Source organism: Aythya ferina, assembly GCF_964211825.1.
Source record: "Aythya ferina genome assembly, chromosome: 26".
In the NCBI taxonomy this organism is placed as follows: Eukaryota; Metazoa; Chordata; class Aves; order Anseriformes; family Anatidae; genus Aythya; species Aythya ferina.
This window is the reverse complement of record NC_140324.1, coordinates 4,960,844-4,986,476: the sequence shown is the minus strand read 5'-3', so window position 1 is coordinate 4,986,476 and position 25,633 is coordinate 4,960,844. Positions and strand designations below refer to the sequence as shown.

At 49.7% G+C, this 25,633-nt stretch overlaps 1 protein-coding gene and 1 long non-coding RNA gene across 5 annotated transcripts; one reads left to right on the top strand and one right to left on the bottom strand.

Annotated features, from left to right (window-relative positions):
* Positions 1 to 3,728: 3,728 nt before the first annotated feature.
* Positions 3,729 to 25,448, top strand: HOMER3 (homer scaffold protein 3). Of its 4 annotated transcripts, XM_084498441.1 has the most exons (10): positions 3,733 to 4,318; positions 14,527 to 14,683; positions 15,622 to 15,753; positions 16,167 to 16,274; positions 19,426 to 19,547; positions 20,478 to 20,634; positions 22,488 to 22,598; positions 23,445 to 23,525; positions 24,377 to 24,463; positions 25,114 to 25,448. In XM_084498441.1, exons 1-10 carry the CDS (start codon positions 4,314 to 4,316, stop codon positions 25,153 to 25,155), a joined length of 1,002 nt encoding a protein of 333 aa, XP_084354567.1. In that variant the 5' UTR covers positions 3,733 to 4,313; the 3' UTR covers positions 25,156 to 25,448. The 4 variants fall into 4 exon arrangements, with proteins under 4 accessions (XP_084354568.1, XP_084354567.1, XP_084354565.1 ...); XM_084498439.1 differs by having other exon boundaries at positions 3,734 to 4,383; positions 24,377 to 25,448; XM_084498440.1 differs by having other exon boundaries at positions 3,736 to 4,318; positions 24,377 to 25,448.
* Positions 4,315 to 7,687, bottom strand: LOC311423890. The gene is made up of 2 exons (XR_014685922.1): positions 7,563 to 7,687; positions 4,315 to 6,205 (listed from the first exon to the last, which is right to left on the bottom strand). It is a non-coding gene; the product is annotated as an uncharacterized lncRNA (long non-coding RNA).
* Positions 25,449 to 25,633: the final 185 nt, after the last annotated feature.

Sequence of the window (25,633 nt, the reverse complement as noted above, 5' to 3'; positions counted from 1 at the left end):
TTCTTTGGGTACCTTCTTGACACCTTAAAACCACAAGAATAAATTTCTTTCAAAAATTGATGCTGATCTACTTTTTTGTAATGTTGGAGTTGCCCAATTACATAAATTAATACTTCAGAAGCTAATAATACTTAGTATTTAGTGCTTTTCACCTTCAGACTTTGTGTTTAATCTACGAATAGCAACTAATTAAGTCTCCCAATTCCCCAAGAGGTTGCTACTACCCTCATTTTTCATGAGGTTAAATTACTTGTCACTGACCATAGTATTCATGTCAGATCTAATGCTTTGTTAGAAGTTCCTGAGTCATCTTCCTGTGTTTTTTCTTTCTCTATTTTCCTCTCTTTTCCCTTTATTTAACCTTTCAAAAGGCTTTCCATACATTTATTTTTCTAATGTGTTTTAAGTGACCTTTGTGATGCATCTTTCCCTGTCCGAAAATGCCATGAGCTGACTTATGTACTGCATCATTGTTCCGGATTTATTTCTGAGCTTTGGTCAAAACTCAGACACTGTAGCTCCTTTTATTAAAGGCCATTGAAAGTTGAGCATTTTTTCTGAGACACTTTTTTTTTTTTTTTTTTTTTTTACATTTTCTAATAAATGTTCTCTTATGTTTTGTGGTTAGAAAAATAACACGGGTTCTCTGTTACTGAAGTCCCTGAACAAAGGCTATGCTGCCTCACTCTGTCTCATGCCAGACATGCATAAAGTACAAGGCTGATTCTCTTCTAGACTTACCTCATTTTTTCCAGTTCTGACATAGCTATGGAAGAAGTCTGCTTGGAAATGGATTCCTCTTGTGGAAGTCTGCACCAAACACATAGCAAGACACCTGCTTTCAGGCTCTTTTTTTTTTTCTTTTTTTTTTCTGGAGGCCTTTGTTCTCCCTGAATGCTTTATAACAACAGGTTCTTGTGTATTATTATGTGCAAATACCATAGAACCAAGGTGAGGCGAGCTGTTGAATGTTGAATTTGCAAGGAGCAGATTCACAGATTCCTGCATCTGTCTTTTCTGCCGGTACTTGCCAACATGCCGATGTTTGCACTTTCTACGGACAGATGTCAAGGTGCAAAGTGTGTCAGCCTTTCTAGCAAGGTGAAGCCTTGGGCACAAAGTGTGGACAAGAGGACTGCATGAAATGGACATCCGAAAATTAGAAGACTGGATCTCTGCTGGCAAACTGTTATTCCACAAACAGTCAGGCTGCGTTTCAGTGCAATGCCGAAACCAGATCTGAAGTGCATGTCTTGTCTCGTAGTTTGAAAGTGAGTCTACATCTTTACAGGGTTCCTTTACCTCTATTCCTAATCCCTCTATGCAAAGGGCTATATGGAGCTTAATGATGCAGACTGGGTGGTGATATGTAATAATCTAGGAAGTGATCAAAATTTCCATTCTTATCTTTGGGGACACTTAACTCGCTTCCCTCAGTGGAAGGAAGTGCAGATGGAATACAAAACCCTATTTCAGAAAATCCTCACAAGGCTACCAGCATTTGGTTTTAGTTCAATTCCTGCTGATCTAATTACCCTAATTTAAATGTGTAAAATAATTAGCTTCGAAGAGTTGCAGATAAGTTTCTGTTAACAGGTCGATATGAAAGATACTGTGCCCTACTTTCGGTAGTGTCTTCGGTGCAGTTTTAGTTCTTTTGTCATTGGTTCCCATGTTGCACGTAGGAAGGACAGAGAATATGGGGCAAGAGGATTGCTGGCGCTCAGCGGTGCGACAGAGCCACGGTAGTCCTGGAGCTGTTGGTGCAGTTGCCAGCTCAGAACAACCATCCGCAGCTGCTCCAACCTGCATCCTGCAACGACTTCTGAGTCTACACTGTGAAAACAAATACCTCCCCTACAGCTCCTGACACCAGGTCAGCTTTCTTGGTTCCAAAAATCCCTTGTGCTGGTAGCTGCTGCCATCATTTCAAGCAGAGAATTACCTTGGTGTTCTTCGAATATGCCTGTCTGATGTTACACTTAAAATCATGGGCAGCAAACAAACCACAGCCTCAAACATGGGCAGTAGTGCGGACACTGGAGGTGAGGAATTCCAACTCTCATTAAAACTCCCTTTTAAATGCCTTACAGAAAAGGATGGAGGTGAAAAGCTGAAAGCAGAGTATGAGGTGGTGGTGGTATCACTAGTGATTATCCTGTTGGTGTTGGACTCTGGTATTAATATTGCTGAATTCTGAATGCTACTCCTACCTTTTATTGTAAAATTACCAGTACAGAGCTTACTTTTTTGGTGCAAATTCTGAAGTTATTAATGCACAGAGAAATTACTGTGCAGATCTGCCTGGGATTAACAAAATCTCTCTTGGGAAGACTTCCCATTAAAGTGTCCTGATAAGTAAAGAGGATGGGGACCATTCAGCAGCACCATAACTCAGCAGCACAGGGTCTGCTCATGGGAGGCTCCGTTAGAGTAGTGCAATACTTTAAAACAAAGCAAGCATTTTGGGGAAATGAACAAGGACTTTTGGTGTTCGATCAGGATTTGAGTGTACTGGCAGAGGTGTCTGGGAGGAAATGCCAAAGCTACACTTCAGCTTCATTACTCGACGTGTCTCTATGAGAAGCTTGCACAGTGACACCTGCTCTAGAAGCCTGTAGAACTGCCTGTACGCTCACACACTCGTGCACAGCTCCTGAGCTAATGACATAACGTGCTTAAAGCTTGGGATAACTGCAGGCAGTGGAATTGGTTCACGCTGCCCAGTCCAGTTGATAGCACTCAGTCTTGATTTTTGTCACAACGAAGTGACAAAATACCTGGTGCTCACAACCAGGCCCCCATCGTACCCTTCTCATGCGTGGTGACACCAGGGTGGGTGTGCTTCGGGCTTTGCCCACGAACACAACACAGGCAGAGCAGCTACTGCGTGCCAAACCTCTGCTGTTGGATTTACGGCTGAAAAGGAGCAGACAGGAGAAAAATCCATTCCTGGGCTGGCCTTCTGTCACCTTCGGGAGGCCAGGTCGCTGGTGCACCTCTACGCTGGTGATGAAAAAGACATCTCTTCCCCAGACTGACCTGTTCAGCTTCTGCTGCCAGCCCTACAGCTCGTTATACCTGCGCCAGCTCAACTGAAAAGTGCTCTCGTATAAATTTTCTTTCTACCAGGAAGTTTTTTATGGCTGTGATAAAGTCACCCCATATCCCTTTCTTTGATGAACAGATGAAGTGCTTTTATCCCTTCAAGACAGAGCATGCTTTGTTCTTTCCCAGGGCTCTGCTGGGAGCCCCCTTTGGCCCGGTGCAGCATCCCAGGACCCGGAGGGAGCAGGGGAACCTCTCTGCTGCTGCTCAGCACCAGGGCCCCATCACATTTAAGGTCAGCATTGGCTCCTCGGACCTCAGCAGCACGCTAGGAGCGGCTGGGTGCTAATTACCCACTGCCTCCCTTCTCCCCAAGGCATTTTGCTATGTTATAAAAAACACATTCACACCTTACGTTAATTTACCATTTATACAGACGCCTTCACAAGAGACGGAACAACAAAGAGCGGCCTGTTTGTGATAGAATACGATTAGCCAAAGATAAAAGAAGACTTTTTTTTTTAAAAAAAAAATATTATTATTTTATTTTAAAATCTCAGCGCAGGGCTGGAGCCCCGCACGCCGGAGCCAGGCGGGGCGGCGCAGGGCTGCCTGTAGCCGGCAGGTGGTGCCGCCGAGCCGGCCCCGGGAATAAAGTCGGGAGAGAAGGGAGCGGAGAAATGTGACCGAGATGGGGCAGTTGGCACGGGGAGGAAGCGGATAGGAGAGAAAAAAAAAAAAAAAAGAGAGAGAGAGAGAGAACAAAGAAATCGCGCTGCAGGAGGACGGGCGGCAGAGCTGGCTGGACTCTTGGGGGGAGAACTTGCAGGGCTGCGGGAGCAGAGGCGAGCAGACGGCTTTGTCTGAAAAGGGCTTGCAAAGGCACCACCTAATCCTGCCGCTCCCCTCCCATGCTGAAGGGAAGGAGGGCTCCTGGGAGGCAGAAAGAAGGGGAAAGCGTTGGGGGCTGCGGCATCGCGGCGGCCAGGGGAGAGCCCGAGACCCCCCTGCTGCTGGAAGGGGTCGGGGGGGTGCGAGCAGCCCCTGCCCTCGCTGCCCCGCACGGTCGGGGATCGCCGGGGGGTTGGAGCCGAGAGCAAAACTAGCAGCTTGCAAAGTGAGATTCCGGAGGAAATTTAAAGAGCATCCGGATCCGGAGAAAGACAGAGAAAGAAAGAGGAAGGGAGAAATAAATCAGAACGCGGAGAGAACCCGAGGCAGCTGAAGAAAGGACGGGCGAGAAAGAAGCTGACACCCAGGCGGAGATGGGGTGAGCCTGGCAGTTTATTATTCTTGAATTGCTTTATTATTGATGGCAGCCGAGCTATTTTTAAGGTAGCTGCAAAAGAAATCAAGGCTTTAAATTGCATTCTTTATTTTTCTTTTTTCTCTTTCCATATTGCAAGCTTTAAAGTTTAGACTCGCCTTTGATTTTAGGGATCAGAAAGTAGGAAACTGCAAGTCTGCAACTTCTTAAATCAACTCGTGTGTAAGGGAAGCCTCTCGTGATACATACATTGTGTGAAGCCCAAACTGGGAGACTTGCTGGGAGGACTGGAGCTGGGCTGTGTTCCCAAACTTTTCCAGAAGTTGGAAGTTGGAGGTTTTGTTTGGCTGTTGTGACTTTGGCACTCAGTAAAATGGATTCTGTTTGCATTTCTAAATGAATAAATGGCTGGTTGAAATTCCCTGCTGCTTTAGTTTATGATCCTCCTCAGATTTTCCAAGAATGAAATAATGCGGCGTGGATGTGGCAGTGAATTCTGGCATGGAAATAGGGGCTTAGCCTGGTATTTAATTTATGCCCTATTTATAAGTCTCAATCGTGTAAGTTTTAAGGACCTGACATGTTGTAGTGAGTTTCTTGTGCAATAACTCCTTGTGGCTGGGGATCTGTAGGAAACCTGTCTGATCAACCCCCTCCAAATGTGTGGGTTTGACATTACAAGACAAATAAATAAAATTCTTTGAGGCTTGTTTTCCTCTTGCTGACTTTCCTCTCGGACTGTCTAGATAAATGATTGAGCATTCAAACACACATTCAAGAGGCAGGAAAGGCAGAGACAAAGAATCAAAAGTGACAGCAGTGTGAATGTGGCACAGATCCTTTGAAGTTGGCAGAGTTTGTGCTGATCCAGGGTAAAGCAGCAAGCGTCCCTGTTTTCCTGTAACTTTTCCAGTGATCCACAAAGTCGCTGTAAAACTTCTAAAGCTGCCAGGAAGGGTGTAGCAAGCAGAGTTTGGGACTAGCTGGTTTATTTCCCGGGGCTGTGGGATGAATCCTTCTTGGATCAACCACAGCTAACACCCAGCAGTTACGTGATTTTTTTAGAGGGCCACCAGCTCCTGTGGAAGAAACATTTGGACACTGTCATCATCTCAGCCTGCTTGGATTTCACTCTGTAATTGTAGCGGTGTAGTAGCAAAACTATTGTTAAGCCAGAGATGACGTTTCTACCCAAAATTCCTTACTTCCACTTAACTCCTGAGTTAAAGTGTCTTCTTGCTCACACGTTGATCACATGGGGTTATTAAGTAGCTTTCAGCAGCATTTAGATTCCTCTTCATACAAAAGAGATTAAAAGCACACCACCTTTACGTGATGTTCTGGCAGTAGATCTTAGTTATTCCTGAAGCAGGGATTCTGGTCTTTGTTCCTCCGGATTAGATTTATTTTATTTTATTTTGTAACGTCGTGTTCTGCTTTTCATGGACAGGCTGTCCCTGGTCTCTTCTGTACCCACTGCCCTGTAGGTATTAATGTTTAGCATTTCCTCTCTGAAGAGGATTGTTGTCAATAATACTTGATCCTGAGGGAAGTGAACTTAGGTCCCAGCTGAGCCTTCAGTGGACACTTTATTTCTCTGACTCTGCTAGGCGCGCTGTCACATAGAAGCACAAGCAGACGCAACTTCTAAGTTGATCAGGATAGAGTTTACCCACTTGTCACGTTTATCAACCAAAGAATTCAGCCACTCTTGTCCGTACAGCCATCCCACTGACCTCTGCTGAGCAGGCAATTCACATGGGCCTCGTCGAAGGGGCTGCTGCCGCTCCTGGAGCTCTGGCAAGGACAGGTCGAAAATAGCAGCAGACCTCAGTGAGTTCTACGAGCGAAGGCAGGTGTATGTGCCTGGAAGTGTGACGGGTCCTGTAGCTCGTAATGAAGATGCAGAAGCAGAATTTGTGTCGCAGGCAAGGGGCATTTTGAATTGCATACGTATCTCCACGTCTCTGGTTCTAATTATTACCAGACGTTTTTTTCTCAGGAACGTATAAAGAATTATCTAGCTGCTCTCCGGCTCTGCTATTTTCTAACTGTAATTATTGTACAGACTTCCAGCAATGCTGTGAGTGCGTCAAAAGAAAGAGCTGTTGAGCTCAGCAGCAGAAGTAACAGTTGTCCTGGGAGGGTGAGTGTGCAGATTGTGCTGGAGACACCCAGCAGCAGGTTACTCAGCAGCCAAGGTGCTCTGTAGATAGAGACTGGTTTCCAAAAGGGGTGGAAAAAGACTTTTGTTCTCAAAACAAAATGAAAAGGGAAAAAACAACAAGTTATGTCTTTAAATGCCCTTGATCCCCTTTCTCTGTGCCTGACCTTGTGTGCTTGCCGCTATTCCCCACGCTGATCCCGACAGGAGCGTATTCAGCTGGGATTCCTTTGCTGCCCTTTATCTGCAGGCAGGCCAGGAGGCAGCTGCTTTTCATTCCTGTGCTAAACCCTGCCGGGTAATCTCTTGGGAGTGGGGGGAGGCCGAGGGGAAAGCAGCCCACAGCCAGCTCCTGCTGCTGGAGCTGCGCTGCTGAACCTTCCCCGTGAAGTCTGGCCTCTCCCACCTGGGCGCTCGCAGCGTTGTGCCCAAGGTGACGTGATGCAGCACAGATTGAGAGCAAAGCTGCAGCTGAGGGGGCTTGAAAACCTCCCTGGCTGTTAGAACAAAGGGCTGTGAGCCAGCCTTCCCAAACTTTGGTCCTAAAGCAGTGGGGTTTTGCAGTTCAGTGTCTAACACCCAGTGTCCCTGTGGTTGCCACAGGCTCTGGAGGGAGCTGCACCCAGCGGAGGGGAAGGGTTGGACTTGCAGAAGAAATGCAATGGGAAAGAGACAGGGTTTGATTCTGCAGCCCCATTAACCCCCACTTCTTCCCCAGACAGCACTGACACACAGTCAGCAGCTCTTCAGGCTGCTGAGGGAAGATAAAAGGAAACAAAGGCAGCAGCTGAGGAGGAGGAGGAGGAGACCACTTCTCCCGTCCCCTCTGCGTTCCAGTTCTGCCTTTTGAAATATTGGGCTCAGAAACGCGTTTTCCCTCAACCCACCCCAGGCAACCCCCTCCCTGGAATTATCCAGGGCCGTGCTGTGCTGTAGGGTTTCTCTCTCACGAGCTGGTGATCCGACAGAAGGAAGAGCCCCGGCCCTGACGCAGCCAGCGCGGCCTCCCAGCTGACTCAGCGTGGCGGCGGGCTGAGCGCCAGCGCTGAGCCACATTTCTCTCATGCTCGCCTGCTCACGTACCCCTCTCGGCTCTGCCCTGTGGACACCCATCCAGGAAACCAGCCCTTGCAGAGGGAAAGGGTTTTGAGAAAGACGGCAGTGAGAATCGGAGGGTTCCCACCACGGCAGCTGGGAAATTCTTATCTGCTGCTGTGGCTGGCAGAGGGCCTTTATCACAAAACCACCTCTGTTTTGGGGTCTTTGAGCCCAGCCACAGGGCGCAGTGTGAAAATACATTCCTAGGTCTCTGTGCTCTTGAAGGTATCGTGCTCCTGGCAGCAGGAGTAGCACACCCCAAAGCCCTTCCCTACCCTTGTGGCTGAGCGTTGTTGTGCCCAGGGGTCACAGAAACAAATGATTCTGCTGATCTGGTACTTTGTGATTTCTCAGCTGGTGTTTTTGATTAGTTTTTTTTAGATGAAGGGGGACAACAGACTGCCTAGGTGTACAGCGAGGTGTTTAAAATGATTCCCCTGCCTGCATCTGAATGCCAAGAGGCTCCTTTCTCTGACAGGTAAATGAGTGTCCCTGCAATGAGAAGCTGCAGTGAGAGAGGAGTCACACATGAACTTCTAGAGGTGCCCTTGACCAAACCCCATCCAGGAACACCAAGGCAAATGCAGTTTGTGAGGATGGAGCTCACATGTTCCAGCTGCTGCCTCAAGTGCCTAAATTGCTTATTCCTAAACCTTGGAAGTCTGCAATATTTGTGTCTCTGGAGTGCTTCAAACTTGGACTTGCCCTCCAAATCTCTCTCTTAAAGATCTATAGGTTACATTTGTGTCTAGGATTCAATCCTGCCCCCTTGTCACATGCTTTTAGAACTGAAAACAGGATGGAAACAGGATCCGTTTGGGGAACGGTGATCCTAAAAGCTTCCCCCTCCCAAGCACACACGACAAGGTTTCTTTCTGGTCATGCAGCAATGGGGCAAGTGAGCAGGAGGTAATAAGTAATTCAGCTAACCAAATGGGCATGTTTCAGGTGGGTAGACAGGATTGTGAGGCTACAATTACTGAGGACAAGAAATAAAAGGTTCTCAGTAGGAAAAATCCTCCAGATTGCACAGAAAAAAGAAAAACAAGGACAAAGCATGAGCCAAATGCAGTGGTGCAGTCAGAGAGAAACCCCTCCCCACACCCTGCGTCGAAGCTACTGAGCAAAGACATTGCTGGATGCCATAAAAGATCTAAACCAAACAGTGTTTAAAGAAAAAATAAATGAAAAGGAAAAAAGGTTTCTTCCTCTTGCCCTTTTCCTTTCAAAGAGGTCTGGCAGGAGGGCTGCAGTTAGCAGCTACCCTCAGGTTTAGGAACCTGCTGATGAGAGCGAGCCTGTAACTGTCAAATAGGATTTTCCTGAAGAGGTGGTGTTTGCCTTGGAAATACCCCAAGAAAGTCAAAGCAACAAAACATTGCTTCTCCAAGAAGGCTGCGCTGTGTGAGGAGCCCACCAGGCAGCTGAAGTCGGGGGTGTGGTGAAGAGAAGGGAACACGCGGAGCTGCCACAGCGCTATTGAAATTCAGGCATGGAGATAAATGTTTGGCTGAGCAGCTCTTTCAGAGGCTGGCCGGCCCCTCTTTTAACCTGGGCTATTCCTTAAAGCAGGAGATGTTCCCTCGTGGGATTTTACACCCTTATCTCGGGGCTGGAGGTTGCACAGGGGAACGTGCCCAGTTTCCAGCCCGGTCTGTGTCTCCTGTGGCTTAAGCACAAAATCTCTTCACCTTTTTGCTTCTCTTGTGCTGCTAGATTCACCTGCTGGCTTGAGAGAGTGTCTCTGGTGAGGATTAGAGAAAGATCTCTGTGAAATCCTCCCGTTCAAGACATCCCTAGCGGAGGGACTCACAGTGGGTTGAACCCAGTGTGGAATTCAGGCTGTGAGGCAGGGCTGGCCCTGCTGCAGCTCAGACATCGTCATATTGTGGCGTGGTGGGTCTGGAAAGCATGATGCCTGTGGATGTCCTGATCCATGTGGCCCCACACACTGCAGGTGCTTTAGGGGATGGTGCTGGTTCCAGTCCCTGGTGCTCCCATCCCCTTTGGAGAGGCCTCTCCTGGCGGTGGTCCGTCTCCCATTCTGTTGCAAGGGAGATTCTCCAGCGTGCTCCATCTGCAGGAGCCCTGGATTATTCCAGAAGCTCCTATTTAGGATCAGCCTCACAGGCCTGCAAAGAGCCTGCATCCAGGCAGGACATTCAAGGACAGCCCATAAATCTGGTGACATATGTGTTCAGATTACGCTGAATCGGAGAGGCAGCTCTGCTTTTAATCTCCTCCAGTCTTTGGCACCTCTTTGCCCGCTGTTCCCCCACCAGGTAAGACATGGCACGAGTGCAAGGGAGTGAACTGATGCCACCTGTACCTCCTTGGCATCGGGCAGTGCTTGCAGGGTGTTCTCCCCCAGGCTCTTGGCAGCACCTCGATGCATCCCAACCTTGCAAGTTCCCTCACTTGGAGGCAGTGAACTCAGTCCCTCTGGCCCACTCAGTCCTCACCACCCCGCTGACCCCATAAATTAAGAGGACAAATAATGATTTGCTCTCGTAGCAATGGTGAAATGAGCAGCTATTCATTAAGAAATCAATTTGGATACCGTAGTGATGAGGATAATATAAGAATCGAGGTAGCAATGAGACCAGTGAGCAGTTGTGCATGTCAGCTTAATGACCACTGAGTCAGACTCCAGCCAGTGAGCAGATCAGCAGCGATTGATCCAAACCCTCTCTTTGTGCATCCTTCCCAAACACCCAGCGACCTCCTTCCAGCATCTCTCCTGAAGGAGAATCAACAAGAGGAGGCAGCGTCCCAGAGCCAGGTGCTTTGCTGTTGTAAGGAACACGTAAGGAATAGATGGATTAATTAAATTATGTCTCCATTTTTGGGTTTAGCCTGGTGGCTGGGAGCCTGCTGCTGGAGTGTTGGGGGACATTTCACTTGGGGGAAATTTACTTCTAAGCTATCTGTGGGGTGTGGGACTCTTAGATTTTACCCTTCCCCCAGGGCTGGGTACAAATGCTGGCAGAGTGGAGACCTGGATCCTTTCCAGTTGCCATCAGACACTTGCTGATTGTGTGTGCATCTCCGCCAGATCTTTGTCTTATCACTCATTTGATTCGCTTTTTCTTAATTATCTATGAAGGACAGCCCTGGGGGATGTAAGTGGGTTTATTTACATGTGCCCTTTCCACTGGTATGTCCACGTTGTTACGGGGACTCCCGGCTGGGAGCAGGAAAAGAAGAGTCAGCAGTTGAGGGTGCGTGGCGTATGCAGCATACACCCTTAAAACACAGGGGAAAGAGGGCTGTGGAGGGAGAGAGAACATGACAGTTTGAATCCTGTGCACTTTAAAGACTATTTTTAAATGCTTTGTAGTGTTTTTGGAAACAGGAGGTCAGCAGCTTGGCCAGAAGCAAGCTGAAACAGGCGGGTGCTCCTCACACATTACTCTGCCGTGCATCTCAGATGTCTTTCAGCACCGGCTCTTTCCCTGCTCTGAACTTCCTCCAGCACCTATTCCAGTGCCACTTGGTCTTGCCTGCGTCCCCTCCTTGCTAATCCACTCAGCTGTGCTGAGCTGTGTCTGATCCTGCCGTGATTCTGCTGCTGAGGAACATAGAAAGGTTGAGGCAGAGCCTTTTTCATTTGTACCCTGTTAGAGACGTGCCCTGAGATTTGCAAACGTCACAGGCTCTGTCGTCAGGACCTCCCCGGAGCTCACATCCCATATTCTCACATCAGTGGAGTCTCAATTCCTTGGTTTTCTTCCCTCTTGGCTTGTACTGCTGCCTACTCACTGTCTGTTTTTCTTGTGTTCCACCACTTAGACCCTGGGAGAGCTTTTGTTGCGTAGTGTTTGCTCTAACCTTGTCAGACAAGTATGTGAGCAGCGAAAGGAAGGCTAACGTGCTAGCCAGCATCCTCTGCAATAGATTCATGTACTAGCTAGATACATTTTGTGTCATTTTACTGGATTAAAAAATAAAAATAAAAAAATACCACACCTTTCTAAGGCAGTTGGGAGAAGGCAATGATGGGCTGCCCTCATGGAGCAATCTTCAGCCTCCGTTATCAGGGGCATGCAAGGTGGCAGCAACTATTCCCATTTGCAGTGAGGAAAGGGGAGACATCGCAGAATCTTCTGAAATTCTTCTTGTTTTGCTTCCCTCAGAGGCAGACAGGTGCAGGAGTTCCTGCCCTGGCACCAAGCAGGCAGGTGAGGCTGCAGACATGCCCTGCTGCTGTTGCTGCCAGTTTGCGTTCTGCTGGAAGCGAAGCACATCTGGTGTGGCTGGCAGCCGGCCTGCTCGTGGAGTCTGGGAGACTTTCGCATTTCTAACTGGAAGGGAAAGACCTCTCGGAGACAGTGTGAAGCTTTGTTGCTCCAGGGAAGACCACAAGGCATGAACAAGCATACGAGGAGCATCGAAGACAGCAGCGATTATGTAAGGACATGAAAAGTGGAGCGCCCTTCCCCACTGACACCAGCAACAGTGCATATTTCAACGTACCTGGCACATCTCTTGGTGTACCTGAGACCAGGGGAAAAGACCTCGTGCCCAAGGGCTATGAGCTGCATGAGCAGGCAGCCAAGAGCCAAGCCAGCCTCATGCAAGTAGAAAAAACATAAGCAAAACCCTGTGAAGATGGGCTACTCTGTCTGATAGACCTTCCAGAACTATTTGTTTTCTATTCCTGGTGCTCAAAAGGAAGGCAATGCTGGCTTTTGTGGTTACACTGATTATGAGACAGCAGGCAGCAGGGTGCCCCCTGTCCTGGACTGACCAGGAGGAAGGCAGAGGGATTTCCATGTATCGAAAGGCTCAGAGGTAGGCCAAGCAGAGAGGGTAAGGGATCTGGCAGCCTTCGGGTTGCAAATTCACTTTCTTACCCCTCTGCTCCCTTTCTCTTTTTGAGACCTCCGGTCCTCATGGTAGAGACAGAGCAGAGCAGGGTGGGGACCCCTCACTGCAGAGACTACTTTACAAAGCAAATGAGCAGGCAGCTGCCTGCGTCTTGCTGGGGGACAGCACAGGGCAGCCGCAGGGGTTCCTCAGGTTGTGCCTGGCTCCGTGCTGCATGCACTGGGTGAATTCCCAGGTCCTGCTGCAGCACCAAGACTGCAGGCAGAGAAGGTTATCCCTGGAGATCTGTCAGGGCATGTGGCAGGGGCTGTCCCATGCACCACTTGGTCCCAAACCTGCTGCAGTCAGCAGGAGACTTTCCACTGACGCTGGGCACGGAGCTCACCACTGAGGAGCGAGCACAGGAATAACTGCTGTGCGTGCGAGGGGTGATGTGAGGAGGGTTTTCCGTCACGGTGTCACTGCAGCCAGCATCACGTGCGTGTGACTGGAAATGTTAGAGCCTTCCAGGCTCCTCCGTGGCCCTCTCCCAACAGCCAGCTCCTGCTGCCAAAGGGATTTGCTCCAGTTACACGGCTCACCCAATTATCTGCCATGACAGGGAAAGAAAACTTATTTAGTGATGAGAGATCGTTACGAATTACAAGCTCTGCAAGCTTGGGACAAACGAACCCCTTAAGTGCTGCCTGGTTGAACGCTCTGTCTGTGCTCTGCGTGATAAATAACAGCTGAATTTCTCCATCGCTAGGAAATGAATCACTCTGGAGGCAAAACCAAAAAGGAGCCTCAATCCAGCTAGGAGACCTGAAAAGGAGGCTGCTGGAGGAGAGACGTGCACTAACCCCCTTGGCCTGTAGTCTGTCTTACGCTTACTAACAAATGTCAACAACTAAGTAATGTCCCTCCTTTTTCTTTCTGACACTAGACCAGGACTTGGGGGTCAAGATGCAGGGACATTAATTTTCCCTAACTCTGTGTCTTGTGTCTTGAAGGATAAGTCATGATCAATGTAAAACATGGTTTCTGTTAGTGGAGCCCAGAGAATTTGAGTCTCATTTGAAAATCAGACTGTGGCTGAATAAAACCAGCCAGCGAGGATGCCCAGGAGGGGCTGGTTTAGACCTTTACGCAGTCTGCTCCTGAGCAAGCGATCTGAGTCAGGACTGCAGCCTGGGGACAAGGCTGGAAGCTGGGAGGGAGAAGGGAATATTTCATTTTTTTTCCTAAGTTTTGGTGATGCCTACAGAAAACACCGGGTACTGGCATCTTCGTTCTGCTCACTGCAGCTGTGAGGACTTGAAATGGGCTGGAAATAGAAATTCGTGGATTTCAGGGGCTCACATGTCGCACGATTGTGACTGTGCTTTGTTTGCAGCTGTTGAGCCCAGGGAGGGGGTTATGGGATGTATCCAATCCCATCAGACTTCGTTGGCTGTAAATAGAGTGTGGAAATGACCAGTGCCTTGGGTTTTAACCAAAGGCAAATGGAGACTCCATAGGCTGGTGCACCTGGGCTGTTGTGTCACGGAAACATTCCTTCCTGCCTCTTGAAATGCTCAAGTTACATCCTGGTGCCTGGGATTCGACTCCTTAGTTCGGCTTAGACACCACTGGTTACAAAATGCAGGCAGTGCTTGGTTCGGTGCTTTCACACAGCAGCTGCACATTGTGTGGTGAAGTGTTTCCTCTAATTCATTCTTAAGTGACTCGCCTTTAATCCTGCAGCGTGACCTCTTGCTGCAGGATGCGCTTCCCAAGCGTGAGTCAAGGGAGGAAGAGCTGTGCTGAGGGGAAGGCACTTCTGGTGCTCACAACCCGAACCCACAAACCCATCCTCCATCCATCCACCCATCCACTTACAGGAGTGATGGGGAGCTTTGGTCATGACTCCCCTGATAAGGAGGGACACTAAATGATACCAGTGCAAGGCTGTTTGAGAGATTCAGGTCCGTGGGAGCTGCAGTGCTCAGCACCTATGTCACGGATCCCTGGAGTGGAGGCAAACAGCAGAAGTGCCCCTGGCATCGCATAATGCAATGCGGGTGCTAGAATTTCAATCCACCTCTCCCATTGCTCAGCTTTCCCTCTTCCCTCACGGCTCCGTTCATCTCTGTTGCAGGGAGCAGCCAATCTTCAGCACCAGGGCCCACGTTTTCCAGATCGATCCCGCCACCAAACGGAACTGGATCCCCGCCAGCAAGCACGCTTTGACTGTCTCCTATTTCTACGATGCCACACGCAACGTGTACCGGATCATCAGCGTGGGGGGCACCAAGGTAGGGAGTGTTTGCTGAGAGCAGCACACAGTTTGAAAACAAGTTTGTCTCCAGCCAAAATCTGTTCTGTAATTGATGTTTACTGTGTCAAGCTGGCCAGTTCTCAGCATGGGGCATGTGCTAGCATTCCCACTGCAAGGAATGGAAGATAAAGCACTGTTTCCATGCTCAAGCGTATTTAGTGTTGGACAGTTGACTCTGTGCTGATGGAAAGTGTGCCATAGGGTCTGATGTCCTCCTCCTCCACTCCTCTCTCCCTGCCCTCCCTATCTCTGAGCATGCAAAACATGAGATTTTTCTAAGAGTCTTGACCCTCTGTTAATTCTGACCCTGTAGACAGAATGGACAAAGGCTGAGGGACTCTCAGAGGCAGTTTGTTCTGTCACCACCCCAAGACAAGCTTAACTCTCCCTAAATTTTTCTTGACAGACATTTTTCTGACTTGCTCCTGAAGGCAGATATTCAGCAATCTTCCTAGGCAGTTTATTTTGTTGCTACGCTAACCAAGAGTCTTTCGTAATAGCTAGTCCTAAGTGCAGTTTAAGCCTTTTCCTTTTTTTTCCCCTTACTTGCCATGAAAATGGAGAACATCAGAAAGTTTTTCAGTCCCCAGAGACACTCTGTCTCGTCTCTTCTCTTCTAGCAATGAAGGCCCAATGAAGCTTGTGATACTTAAGCTTTTTTCTTTTTTCCTTTTTTTTTTTCTTTTTTTCCATTTTCCTTCAGTAGACAAGAAGATTTATATTTGTTCATGTCACAAAGCTAGACTAGAAAGACTTCTGGTCACCAGAACCCTGAATTGCTGTTTTATACAGTAAAAGCAGGGCTTCTACCCCCAGTCCCTACAGTACATAGTCACTATGGTGGTCAATCCCACACCATCATTCTGAGGCAGCAGCGTGGAGATTTCTCTGACTCACTTTTGCCTCTCTCCACAGGCAATCATCAACAGCACTATCACCCCCAACATGACCTTCACGAAGACGTCTCAGAAATTTGGGCAATGGGCAGACAGCCGAGCCAACACGGTCTATGGACTGGGCTTTGCTTCGGAGCAGCACCTCTCCCAGGTAACGTAGCAGGTGCTGCCAGAGCCCTGATCCCAGCAGGGTGAATGTCCCTGAAACCCAGAAGGAGAAAAGATTTTAGGGTCTTTAGACGTAGTGCTGTTCCCACTGTGCTAAAGTCCGATGCACGATGCCAGGAAATGCTTTAAAGGAATATTTGCAGTGTCCTGGATGTCACAAAATGAATTTGGATTTAGGGCTCAATTTTTGTCATCTCTACTTAGCTAACCCCACAGTTGTCAGTGCTGTGGGTAGTGGCAGGCGGGGGCTATTCCCTCAATTTTATTATTAATTGAAGAGAAAGTAGAAAGCACGTTGAACGAAGTAGCAAAGGGAGGAGGAGTGACCCAAACATCGATTCTAGTTTGTTCCGCATTTCAGTTCAGCAGCAGAGTGACTTTTCCGCTCCCCTCTAGTTTGCAGAGAAGTTCCAGGAAGTGAAAGAAGCAGCCCGCTTGGCAAGGGAGAAGTCCCAGGACAAAACAGAGCTGACCAATCCTGCCCTGAACATCACATCTCACCAGGTAATGCTCAGAGCCAGGCGTGGGCAAAGCTCACTGCTAGGGAAAATGGTCCCTGTGCTGATCTCTGGTAACTTGTGTATGCTTCTATCCTTCATCCTTTTCTGCCCAAGGGCGTTCTCGACAGACACTGAGGTTGGAGATTCACATTTCGATGACATCTGTGGCCCTGAGGTCACTCTACTGAAGCACATGAAGTGGATTAAATAGTGCTTAAGTGGAGCTCCTGGGAGGGTTTACAGTCCTCCCTCTTTGACAGTTAAACTATCGTAATCATTTGATGTCTGGTAAAGCCGTGCTGGAAGAGGTTTGGGGTATTTTGCTGGTGGTGGGTTTTGATTTTGTTTTCTTTCGAATGGCTCTCCCAGGGCTCAGCGTGACAATAACAAGCAAGCAGCATGCAGGGGCGTGTGTTTGTTGCCTGGCTGAAGATTGTAGGAAGGAAGATGCAAGGCATTTCCAGCATTTTTTTGCTTATTTTTGGGGGTTGCTGCAGAGGGGTTCTTCTCCCAACCGTTTCTGGAAGGTGGTGATGTTGTCCATGGGGGTCTGTGGAGATACAGAGACTTCTTAGCACTGCTGACTGAGAAGTCCTCGCTAGACTATTTCCATTTCTGTCCTGTTCCCACTGTGGAAGAGAAGGAGCTGTGCTGTGAGAGCAGAACTCACTCTCCCCTACCTCAGGAACTCTCCACGAAGGTAGAGCTGCAGGCGTGACAGCCAGTCATTCAATTTTCTTTTCCCCAGGAGACCAAGCCAGAAAGCTTAAGCCCATCACATATCATTCTCACACGTGTCACGCTTGCAATTTTTACCCGTCTCCCTGGATAACTAAATCAACTCCAGCAGCAGTAGGGTGGAGAGGAGGGGATAAGTGGTGGAGAAGCCTTCCCATCTTTTTCTCCTGGTGCAGCTTTTCAGCGTTGAGGGTGAAGTTGCCCTCCCAAATAGTGTGCTCCAGAGGTTTGCTGTGTGTTTCCCCGAGCTCCTGGCAGTAGGAGAGGAGCTGTAGGATGGAGGACTCTGCGTTCTCTGGGTTGAGTACAGATGGAATGGCAGCAGAGGAGGAGGAGGGAGTGCGAACAGTACCTTGGCCTGCAGTGAAGAGAGGGAGGTGGAGGCGGTGGCTCTGCGGAGACTGGAAATGTTGCCTGGGGTGGAAAAATGGGGAAAATCTGCCTTGCTGATGGCTCCCACTAACTCGACCCCATCCTAATGGGTGGCAAATGAAGAAGGGAGTAGAACAAAGCAGTCACAGCACAACCAAACTTTTAGGTAAAGCACTCCCTGGTCAGTAATACCCGCCCAAGACAGATTCACAGCCAGCTGCAGCCTGGAGAGCTCTCCTGGCTGGGAGACGGGCTGGGAGTGGAGAAACTCCCTCTTGTCCTGTTTGTACCAGGCAGAACACATTAGGTGTCCCAACAGACACATCCAGCACCCCTGTGCTGCTCTGGCAGCTTGCAACAGAAGGGATGAGGTGATCAGAAAGTGTTAAACACAGCTCTGGTAGATGGGCTAAGGCTCAATTTGTCCTTTGTACTTGACTCAGCAGTGCTAAAACTGCCACAACCGAGCCCATGATCGCTCTTCCCTTCCTACCCCTTCTCTCCACACGAGAGCTCGCACACAAGGATGCAAAGCCCCTGCCTGCAGCCATCTGGCAGCCAGGATGCCAACACAGTGACACACGCAGTGTCCCCTGCCTTGTGGGCACGTGGACCTTGTCCTGCCTCTCCCAGCCCGTACACATCAGCCCAGCAGCCCTTCTGCTGCCGTCCCGCTGGTGATTTTCAGTCTCTGCATTAATAGAGCTTCAAACAGGAGCTTCACCCTTGAATAATTGATTGTGTTTCTGTTTGCGAGTGAGCACAGAGCGGATCTGTCTGCTGAAATTAAATCAGAGCGCTCTGATTTTCTGCATCTGCGCTAGTTTGTTTAGGCTTCAGACTTCCAGAGCTGTGGAAATCCCAGGCCAGCAGCTCTCTGTTATCCTCTAGCACCTAGCAAGGTGAGGCAGGGTTTTGCAGGTCTCGCTTCTTGATCGCTCTCTGGAAGGTTTCTTGAAGCTGGTGTTCAATACATCTCGTGGCCCTGTCTGGCTCTATTTATAGATGTCAGATGACTCCAAAGGCAGGTGGCTGTCCTTACCCCAGGCGTGTAAGGGCTACCTATCAGCTCCAGCAGGCTCACCAGCCACCTGGTCTCACAGCCCTCAACTTAGGATCCCAGAGACTCATTGCTCAGGGAGTCTTTTTATAGCTCAGTTTGCCCTGTTTGTGCCAAGTTTCTTCCCTGCTGTGAGAGGAGACCATGAAGGAAGGGTATTCTGGAGGGACCTGTGGATATAAAGTTTGCTTTGGTTTCTGTGTATTCATCTCTGCTCTGCTCTGAGTTCCTTCCAGCCTGGGAGGGTGAGTTGTCTCTGCTAGCCCTGATGTACGCAGGAATACAGAGCTGTATCTTAAATCAAGGTACAGAAGTTGCAGCTGAACCCAGGTGGCAAAGCAGGTCTGTCTTTAGAGTTTAAGTCTTTCCACTGCTCTGAGAAACTGCAAGAAAATCCCGTTAGGAATTCAGCAAAACCCTGCAAGAGCTGACTTGAGCAGCTTGGTGTGTCGGGCACAGCCGTGGGACTTGGGTTACAGGCTGCAACGTCTCTGACATTTGTCAGGGGGAAGCTCGGGGCCAGAGAATTCAGTACCTCAAGTTGGGAAGGAGAAATAGCTGGTGTGTGCAAGCTGTGAGCCCACCTGCTCAGGGTGTCTGTGCACTGGGATCGCTGCCCCAGCATGGCATGGAGACAGGGAAAGGGAGGACGTAGCAGCAGAACAGGGCAGCTGCTGGAAGAGCTGAGCAGGACAGACACTGGCTTACCTATCCAAGAGAAAGCCCTGTGTCCACACAGCTTCTGAAGTTATAATTATACCACGACTGGTGCTGCTGAGCCGTACGTGAGGGTCTTTGCCACACCTTGTCATGTAGATGTTGAGCACACCTCCTCCTAGGAGCTAGGATTGAAAGCCAAGGTCTCTCACGAGTGTGATAAGAACTAGATCTGTGAACCCAGGCCATGAATGAGTTTACAGGGACCTTGTGGCCACATGGCTCATCTTCACTGCCGTAAGATAACCTCCTCTTCCTCACCCCTCAGGTACTTCCCAGCCCCATCATCAGCTCCAATGGACCAGGAGAAGACAAACTATTCCGCAGCCAAAGTGCTGACGTTGAGATAAGCACAGAAAAGGAGCGGCTGAAGAAGATGCTTTCAGAAGGGTGAGGCTGTCAAGAATGCTCTCTGCTCCTAACACCTAAACTCTCTGTTTTGGCAGGATTTGGAGCGTGTCCCTGTCATCCCAGTGCTCATAGTAGCCTCAGACCAAATGTTGTTAATCCAATACTCCTTGCTGAGTTAGCCAAATAATGCCCCAAGTCTGCCCAAACCCTTCACAGTACCAATTTCCTTTCTTCCCTGGGAGAAAGTTCTCTCATTTCAAAGGTGAAATTTGCTGTTGTTGCAGCATGGGAAGGAGAATGCTTTGTGCCTGCAGCAGGGATGAGTTGTTGCCAGTTATCTGCAGATCAGTAGTCTGTGATACCAGATGTTCACACTTTTCCAGCTGGCCTAGGGCTGCATTTGTGTTAATTCCCCTGATGATTCCAGCAACATCCCTGCTGCTTCCTGTCTTTGTCTGTTCAAAAGACTCGGGGCTAGATTCTGCCCTGTGGCTCCTGCTGAGCTGGGAGCTGAACACTTAGAATATTTTTAAGTTAAAAGCAAGAGTCCTGTGATACCTTCTGAGTCTAGGGTGGTAGGGTTTCATTCAAAGCAAACTTGGATCCAACAAGGGTTTAAAAATGGATTCACAATCCTATGTGGCAGAACCCTTTTCTAGTAGCTGTATCTCCCCTCCTGCCCCATTAATCTCACAGTGTGGTTTCTGCAGTTTCAGGAAAGCACGTGTGGCCTCGAAAGTGAATATTATGTGGGGATAAAGGAAAGAGAAGTAGATTCAAGGGCTGGAGGAAGCATTTAAATTTGGGAATCAAGATGAAAGTCAAATAGAAAGCTGTGCAGGAAGAGGGAGCACCTCCAGGAGCATGGTTTCAGTGCATGTTTGCACTGCGGGGAGGGAGGAGAGGGAACAAAACCTTTACACTGAGACCCTCACACTGTCCTGCACACCCCCCTGTTCGCTTGCACAGCTCGGTGAGTGAGGTCCAGTGGGAGGCTGAATTCTTCAGTCTCCAGGACAACAACAACAAACTCGTGGCTGCTCTCCATGAAGCCAACGCCAACGTGGACCAGTGGAAGAAGCAGCTGGCTGCCTATCAGGAGGAGACGGAAACACTGCGGCAACGGGTGAGCGCTGCAGGGCCCTTGCAGAGCAGATCCGAGGAAACCCTGTCCCAGAGCCAGATGGTGCCCTTGACCCTGTTCTCCCCTGAGGTTCCCTGAGTGTCAGCAGGAGACAGGATTCAGATCCAGGATGCTGCATGCGCCTGGCAGGGAAACATGCCAAAGAATAAGGCCGCATAACAAGGGACCTCTCAGAAGAGCTCCTGTTTTCTGCAGAGCAAGCTGGGGCTGTGCGGAGTCCCTGCAGATAAAGGGAAGAAACCAGAGCCCAAAGTCAAAATGCTGCTTCCCTTCAGATTTTCTGGGGGTAGTTCTTAGCTGCCAGAACTACTGAGTGAGGACCATGCTTCCCTAGAGCTGGACACCAGGGCAGTCTTTTGGCTGCTGGCAGGAAGGATGGACATGGCTCTATCTGCTATAATTAGCTGGAATCCAAGCTGCAACATCACGAAACCCATGTGGCACAGTACAAACGAGCCCTTGTTCGGTTGGAATAATGGGATCATTTGACCCACGTAATGTCAGAGAGGTCACAGATCAACTGAGGAGCCCTGTGTGTATCTGGACAGAGCACTGACAGTCACACAGCTGGATTTTATTTAGGGGGAGGGCAGCAATGTATCTGGGAGAGGGTGTTAGGACAGTTGGAGTTCAGCTGCGAAAGGACTCCAGAGCCCTGGAAAAAGAAGCATAAAACCATTTGACTTCTAGATTGCACATTATAAAGACAGCAGGGATTAGAGCAATTAACAGCTGTTTCCACTTGATGGCTGTTGTGTGGCCAGTCTGTGCAGCAAACAACTGTCCCCCAGGATTCACTGTGCCCGTTGCTAATTCTCAGAGCTGGAGTCAGGCAGTAAAAGTTGAGCAGAACATTTTTTTTCTCCTCTGCAGCAGAAGCCTGCCCTAGGCATGGCATAGGTCTTGGCTGTGCGTACGTATGTGTGCATTTTGGGGGCTGGCTGAGACAAGCTTCCAGTTCCCTGCCGTTGCTCCACGCATTCTCAATTGTTTGGTGGCTGTTCTCACAGCCAGGGGTTAGGAGTGAGGCTTTCTTGAGGCTTGGGCAAGGGGCAGCCACTGTGAACTTTATAGAATCACAGAATAAACCGGGGCTCAGTGAAACATCTAGATTTTTTGTCCCTAAACCAGGGCATTTGGAGACCAGAGCTGGTTGATTCTGGCCATGGCCATGTGAGCTTCACATCTTGTAGTCACAGTTACAGGAATCCTAGTGCAGGATTCATGTCACACCAGGGGTTCAGGGTCTGTCTGTGTGAAAACACCCAGCACTGGAGCTCTGCTTGGAGAGCTCACTGCAAGCCTTGTGAGAGCTTGGGCCTCATCAACAGCTGCTCCAGACCTTCTGACGAGCCTTTAAAAATGAATCCTTGTCATGAATAATGTAAGCCACTGGGCTGAATTTTTCAGGAACGGGGAGCACTCTTGGGCAAACCCTTCCTGCCAGCTCTGCTCTGGTTGAACTGCAGTAACTCCCTCGCCTTCAGCAATATCCGCCTGGGGATGTAAATGGTGCTGGACCTGGCCATAGCTGTGGGTTGTAGGCTCATGTGCTTGAGCTGAAGCCAGTCAGGACTTGCTGGAAGTGCAAAACTGCAGAAGGAAGCAGAGACAGAGTCTCTAGGCAGAGTTTTGCTGCAGTGCGTTTCTGTGCACGGTCTATGCAGAGCAGGAGGAGGGAAATTTTTTCCTAACAACCACAGGAGGGAAGCTGCTACCCTGTTGTGAAAGCCCAGTTGGATTTGCAAGAAAGCCAAAATGTGAGAGAGAATGACTGTTGGTGATAAGACATTGGGACACTTCTGTATCTCTGAGCCTTCCTTGCTTCTGTGCAGGTAGCAGAACTGGAGTCGCAGGGGGCTCATGATTCCTCCAGCGAGAACAACAAGGAAGAGCTGAGCCAAACCCTGGAGGAGCTGGAACTACTGATCAAGGCTAAAGACGAGGTAATACTCCCTCAAAGCAGAGGAAAACCTGAATCTGGGTGGGCTGTCAGTCACCAACACCCTGTCTTTTATAGCTTGTCTGAGATCTGAGGGCACCTCATGCTCCTGCACAAGATGTCCATGCAAGCCAGGAGCTTCTGTAAGCCAGCACAGCCCCCTCAGTGATTTCTTCTCCCCAGAGAGACAAATCTGAGTGTGAGTGAAGTGCTGGGAGTTTCCCGTGCAAAGGGTCTTGAGCACAGAGTCTCAGCCAGTGCACAAACGACAGGGCTGTCTTATCCCTTCCCCTCTCAACCATCTTCAACTGTAGTTAGCTTCTAGTGGAGTAATTGCTTCTTGCTTTCAGTGCATTTAAATTAATGATTTAACGCTGAGTTTTAATTACAGAGGCTGTGAAGGAAGGGAGATGTGTAGAGAATCTCCCTGCTTTGCACAGCTGTTGACTCTCTGGTAGCTGTGCTTCAGTAGGATGTGTGACCAGAGCCTTAGGCTTGGAGCCACGCAGCAGAGATTGGGGCAGGCAGGTGCTTTGGGGTTGGCACGTGTTTTGGGGTTCTTCTTCTTTGAAGAGATCTCTTGCCCCACCCCAGATCTACTTGGGGTAGAGGTAAAACCCTCGGGCAAAGTGGTGCAGTGTTGACCCAGCAGACGAGCAGAACCCCCATGAGCCTGGGATGGGATATTGAGGTCATAAAGGGAGGTATAAGGAAGTCAAAATTTGGAGCTGAGTGTGGTTAGGTGATCCATGGAGCAAAAGAAGGGGCTTTTTCTGGGGTCTGCGGTGGGAGGTGGCCCTGCTGGGACAGGGGTGGATCTGGTGTGATGGTTTTCCTCTTTGTGTTTTAGGAGATTCAGATGCTAAAAAGCCAGAAGTGTGGTCGATGGGAAGCAGAGGGCGAGCGTGAGGAGACCCTGCAGAAGCTTCAGGTAAGGATGGCAGATCTGGGGACACCTCTGCACCTGGATTAGAGGGACCTGTCCCCATTTCTCATTTGAGCCAAAGACTGAATGCTGCAGAGCTGCCATGCCTCTCTTGCTTCAGGATGATGAGGACTGGTCCTTGCACGTCTCTGCCTTCCTCCACCCAAACTGTGTCCTTCAGAGATACAACGTGGGGCACCAGAAGCAGGCAGTAGCAAATCCAGCCTGCACGTACTCTCCTCTGGCACTTGCAGTAGCCCCTGACATGGGACTGGGAGGGATGGTGGTGTCCTGTAACCCTCTACCTCTCTCAAGTCCTGCTCAGCTTGCTGGATGGCTAGGGGAGAAGGGCTGTGGCTCGATCTGGCAGGCAGGAGGGATGCAAGCTGCTCTGCACTTCAGGGCAAGGGCACAGATGGAAGCACGATCTGTTGTGCCGTCTCTGGGGGCAGTGCCTGTGCGTGCTTATCTCCGAGCTACTGAGCGAGGGGATCTGCTATGGGGCTCAGCCCCATACCAAGGCACTGGTTTTCATAGAAGGATAGTATCTGCAAACATCAAATGCCATCAAACTTGGAGATGATAGGTGTCTGGGGAGGACCTCTTCAAACCACAGATATATAGATGCCTGGGTTTGAGGGACACACACTCACATGCATGTGTTTACTGTGGTGCTGTGGCTCAGGATAGGGAGGACGCCCTGTGAGAGAGCTGCTGCAGTCCTGGGGTGGCTGGGTGTGGGCAGCCTTGTGCTGGGGTGCTGGTGGAGCTGTTCGGTGGAGATAAGCGTGCTGGTCCGTGAGCAGCAGGTATCGGTGCTGGGGCAGCCCCCTCACTGCACTCGTGTCCTTTGGCAGGAGTTGGAGGCTCGCAATGCAGAGCTGGAGCGGCGCCTTCACCTGGCCGAGCAGACGCTGGCGGAGACCCTGGCGGAGAGGGAGAAGGTGCAGAATGAAGTCACCAAGGTGGCGGAGATAATGGATGTGAAGATATTTGAGCTCAGTGAGATCCGTCAGGGACTAGCCAAGCTGCTGGAGAGCAACTGAGCAGCAGCATGCTCGGAGGAGACGCCTCCGGAGGAGGGGAGCCTGAGCTGGGACTGGTCGCTGACAGCAATTACGGTCACGGAACAGCCTCGAGGCCTGTTCAGGCAGGATATGCCACCATACCAGCAGCTGCCTGGACAGCGTGGAGACCAGCCGCAGCCACTTCACTGCCCCTTGAACACCCAGATGGAGGGCAGAGAGGATCCAAGCTCCTGAATCCTCCGCAGGGAGGATCTACAAGCCACAGCCAGGCCTCTCTGGACCCTGCCATGGCTGTGGCGTGGTCCAGAGACTGCAGCTGTCCCTGTGCTGCCTTCCCAGCCTCCCTGCTGCCACACCGTCTCCAACATTTTTACCGTTTTCTAGGGGAAGGGACTAAGCAGCCTTTGCATTTTTTTTCAGTAGTTTTTTAGGGAACCACTTGCCTTTTGCAGAATAAGCTGCCTGTTTCCCCACCTAGAGAGGGAGGAGAGGTTCCAGCACGCTGAGGACATCAGTTGCTCCTCATCCTCTCTCCCAGCCCTAACAATTTTGTGTCTTTCTAACAGGAGCCAGTAACACTGGTCACTGTCAGGAGCTTCCAGAGGTAGCAGCCGCCCCACTGCAGAGAAGGGTGCTTCCCTGACCGCGTGCCCTTTCCACTGTTCAGTCACATCCTCCAGAGGAAAAAAAGAACTGCAGGTTTCAAAGTTCTTATTAGTTTAACACAGTGGGATTTAATGACTTGTTAAAACTTCTTCAAGCTGAGAGCAAAGGCCTGGTTGGGAAGGGGGCATTTGAGAAATGAGTCGTCCCCGTGGGGATGGCCAACCGACTGCTAGATTGGCATCTCTCCCAGCCTCTAAGGGCTGCAGTTAATTGAAATTAAATGGAGCAAATCGCAGTTGCTCTTGGGTGTTTTTTTCTTTTTTTTTTTTTTCCCCTTCTCTCTTTTATTGGGAAACAGTCCCCAGAGATGTCCTGCTCTGTGTCAGATGAGCCATGTTCTTTTTGAAGGGTACAGGTCCCAGCTTGCCATCCTTGGGCAGATTAAAGAACATTTGGAGCATGCTGGGACCAGTGCCCTCT